Genomic DNA, 4105 nt, shown 5'->3' with positions numbered 1-4105 from the left:
GTTTTCTCCAGTCTAATCAAAGGAAAGATGTACTGACTTTATGTAATTATAGCATGCACACATAAAAAATGCAGTCAAGCAGAATTATGGTAGCGTTAACAGGAAAAGGCTGGCGAGAAATGTGATAGCAGCTGAGGCGCGATTACACACTGCAGTGCATTGTGCTGTATTTTGAGCGTGTGATTACACTTGCAGTCATACCTCAGCAAAAAAAAAAGAAAAAGCTTTAGAACTGCTGGTGATTTTATCGCTTGGAGTGTAGAGCTGAGAAGCTGAGTGACAGCTCTCGCTTTAGATGAGATGAAGGGAACACAATGAAGAGGAACAGAAGTGATTTCATGTGACAGATGCGGATGGAAATCACTTTCTGTTTCATGGCTGCGCGCTCCTCTCTCAATTCACAATGAGCGACACAGAGTGAGAGGGCTGTGGTGACAGACAGGGCTGTTTTATTGGAAGGGTGTGGATGTAAGATTTGACTCGGATAGCAAAATGATCAAAAAGGATGCAGAGGCATTGGAGTTTAGAAATGAAATGAGTTTATTAATGGCAAAACTGGTCATCAACCGCCATGCTTCAGAATCTGAAATGATACACAGTATGTGTAATTGGTCATTTAGGTGTTGTTATTGTTATATATGGATGCTTTGCTTTGCTGGGTGGTCAGATACAAGGAATATTTTGTCTTTGATTTTTTTTCTATTACACTATTAAAAATGCAAATTAATGTATATATAACATACATTTACATATTCTATTAATAGGTTTTTCTTATCTATCTATCTATGGGGATAAATTGTCAGATGAAAAAAAATACAAGTGAATGATAAATGTCACAATGAAGAACTATGTATTTTATATCTATCTGTGTGCATGTGTGTGTAGATAGACAGATATAGATAAAGATATTTGAAGTGTTTGAAGTTTGATATGTATAGATAACCCTATATTGCCCATTATTACAAGGCTAATTTGTAGCAGCGTCCATGAAAAACTATCAAAGAAAAACAAAGCATCTGCCTTATCGTTTTATTTACCCATGAAGTATGTACCTGTTTGGCTGCACTTACCCCTGTGATTACGGCTGAAGATCCGTGGGACACCAACAACAGCGAGAAGAGCAGTAAGAAGAAAGACCTCATGATGAAGCGATGTCTTTGTGTTCCTGTGCCCGCCAGGGTTACAAGTAAGGATGCTGAGGCTGATGGACCTTCCTGCATGTGCATCCGTCACAGACTGCAAAGCCAAGTGGCCTCCAAATTCGTGTGTTGAGGGCTGGCATTGGTTTATAAACCCAGCCCGCCATTCAGAAACTCCGTGACTCACTCACACAGCACTGCCTTGGAGGACTTTTTTTTTAAAGAAAGAAAGAAAGAAAGAAAGAAAGATAAATTGTCCAAGAATGTCCCTTCCTTTATTTGTTCTGACGGTGCTCTGTGCCTGCATTATTATTTCACATTCTCATAGCAAAAGTGAAGGTTATGTTGCCTTCCTACATGCTAAAGCTGGGCAGAAATCAATACAAAACCGTAGTAGCATTGTTGTAGTTTTGTGTCACGTTCTTCACAATTTTCCTTTTCAGATTGCAAGGCCACAGTTATGAAATGTCCTTTTCAACCAACTCGCAACGCAGTTCACAATAAAAGCCACCGTCGTTCATGGACGAGAATTTTTGAGATACTGAAATAAAAAATCTCTGGAGTTGTACAGTTTGCAGATTATTTTAAACTGCGATTTCTATTACAGAAGTAATACAAGGATAACAGGTGTCATTAAAATGTATTAAGTACTTGTATTCCAGTAGTTCAGCTTGATGCGAACATCAACCTGACCAATCCCACAACGTCTGTGTGGTTTAAATAATGTGAAATTTAAAAAATGAGATGAGAAAAGTCCTCTGCGTCTATAACTGAAAAAGTTTTAATTCTTTGTGTTGTTTTCGGGACAAATTAAGACACATGGCGACAAAACAACACCTTGTGTTCTGAAAACCTGTTAACTTCTGACTTTATGATCTTGTAGACTGCAACACAACAGCCACTCAGACAGTTAATAAATAACTGAAATACGCTTTGACTGAAGTGCTTCATAATAGCACTTAATCTTTTGGCAGCTATATTCACTTCATAATTATTTAATCAGTTTGTATTGTTAAGACATTTGAAAAAGCTGATTATTGGCTAAAGTAAATTTTGAAGGCTGATGTGGAGCAGCATTTCAAACAAGTGCAGATGGACCGGGCAGGCACCCTGTGGAGGCCTTGGTTTAGTGTACGGAAGAAACGACTGTGTGCAATCGCCTGAAGTCACCGGAGCACAGGAACCCGACTGACATGGCCAATCAACGCTCGGCGAGCTAAATCTGTCTTCATCACAGCTCTGCAGACTGACACTGATGACTGACTCACACTGGTAGACATGCAACGAAGTGCCAGAAATCTATTGTTCCTGTTACAATCATTGCAATGAACAATTCAAATCCCATTAAGTCAGATTAGTTTTATAGCATAAAAAACAACAGTTCCCATCCATCCATCTGTCCAGCCATTCATACATACACACATCCGGACTTACAGCAAACTTAGCATCACCAATCAATCTTTATACAAGTCTTTAGATTGTTGGAGAAACCAGAAGTAGTTAGACAGAACCAACACAGGAATATGCAGCCATGCTGACAGGCTGTGGGCCCAAATGGATAAAATTAATAAATATGAAGAAATACTGGAGACTAAAAAGTCTTTTATACCCAAAACTACTCCGTCTGAGTGAAGTGTGTTACAGCAAAGTTAGGAGGACAGCTTTCTGTTATCTCCGACAGCACTGGGATTGTCATTCATCTGCATTTTTGTTTTTTTTCCCCAGACTTACACAGAAAGCCACAAGTATAGAGTCTTATTCTTCAGAGAAATCAAAACTCCACAGTTCGTTATTCTTAAACATTCAAGTTCGAATGACAATTTAATGCACCCATTAGTTGACATGCATATTTTAAAACCTTGAAAATACACCTTATTTGCTCCGATCGCTTTCATAGATAAATGCCTGGCTGGAGGCTTTTGCTCCTCAAAAAGGAAATAAAATACCAGAAAGTGCGAACATGAAGAACAGAGCAGTTAAAGGTCACAACTATTTATGCTCTCATAGCTGCAGAATAGCAGCATTTTCTGCTTTGGAAAGTTGTTTTTTTCTTCATTCAGTTTTCGTACATATTGTTCTGAAAGAAAAGGAAAAGTTGAATACACAAGAGGGGCCAAGGGCAAAAGAGGAATAAAATCCATTTATCTGGTCTCGATATTATGGAATGATTTGATCTATCTTTTAATTTTATTTATTTATTCATTCATTAATCTGCTTGGTCTCATATGCTTCTGATCATTCCAAGTAATTCAAGTATGATCCCCTAAAATAGCATCAATTTAAGTGGCAACTAACATAACCATAATCATAAAGGTTGCCTTGCTACCACATCCTTCCTGAATATCTTTGCAAACTCACACCACTGAAGTACGTCATGCAAAGACGGCGTCCTGGATGAAATCAGTGCTTGTATCTTTGGTTAAAAGTGTAGCAAGACACGAGCATTTGGCAGCCTGACAGGCAGGCTCGACATCTTCAGCTCCTCATCGTGTCAGCAGAGATTATTGACTGTTGGGGCCAAACCCCCACTCCTTATTGCGGCGTCTGTTTTTACACTAATGGTTATGATCTAATGAAGAAGGAGAGCCATGACGGAGCGCTTACATCCTTGATAAAAAACAGTTGCCTTGGCAGCTATCCCACAGCAGAGAGCTGTGGGATAAATCATGAAAACCGTGACGTTCTCAAGTGGAAATGCACAGACATGTTGGATATTGCGTGCTGCAGAACAGCTAGAGCCGTTGTTGTTGCTGCTGATTTCTGTCACCCTCTAACTCTGTTTGTTATCTCCAATCTCCCTACATACATAGACATGCAGAAAGGACACATGCCATAAGATTATGGGGTTTATGCGAACACCCGAGTCCTTCTGCCAGAGCATGCTATCAGAGGATCAGTACTTTGGATGACATAATGTTACTGCTGTTATTTCTCCATGCTCGCAGCACGCCTCTCCTCTTATTTTA

General features: G+C 39.4%; 1 protein-coding gene across 1 annotated transcript in view; it reads right to left on the bottom strand.

Annotated features, from left to right (window-relative positions):
• prok2 (prokineticin 2) overlaps positions 1-1299 on the bottom strand; it is a 1992-nt gene extending 693 nt beyond the window's left edge. Inside the window, exon 1 of the mRNA XM_005943847.3 lies at positions 1071-1299. Coding sequence (XP_005943909.1) covers positions 1071-1226 — 156 coding nt within the window. The 5' untranslated portion in view covers positions 1227-1299. The remainder of the gene's footprint in view (positions 1-1070) is intronic.
• Between the last annotated feature and the right edge of the window lie 2806 nt (positions 1300-4105).

This window comes from Haplochromis burtoni, unplaced genomic scaffold (assembly GCF_018398535.1).
Source record: "Haplochromis burtoni strain Fernald_Lab_line unplaced genomic scaffold, NCSU_Asbu1 Contig_245, whole genome shotgun sequence".
Taxonomy (NCBI): Eukaryota; Metazoa; Chordata; class Actinopteri; order Cichliformes; family Cichlidae; genus Haplochromis; species Haplochromis burtoni.
The sequence above is the reverse complement of the archived record's forward strand: the minus strand, read 5'-3'. Positions and strand labels throughout refer to the sequence as shown.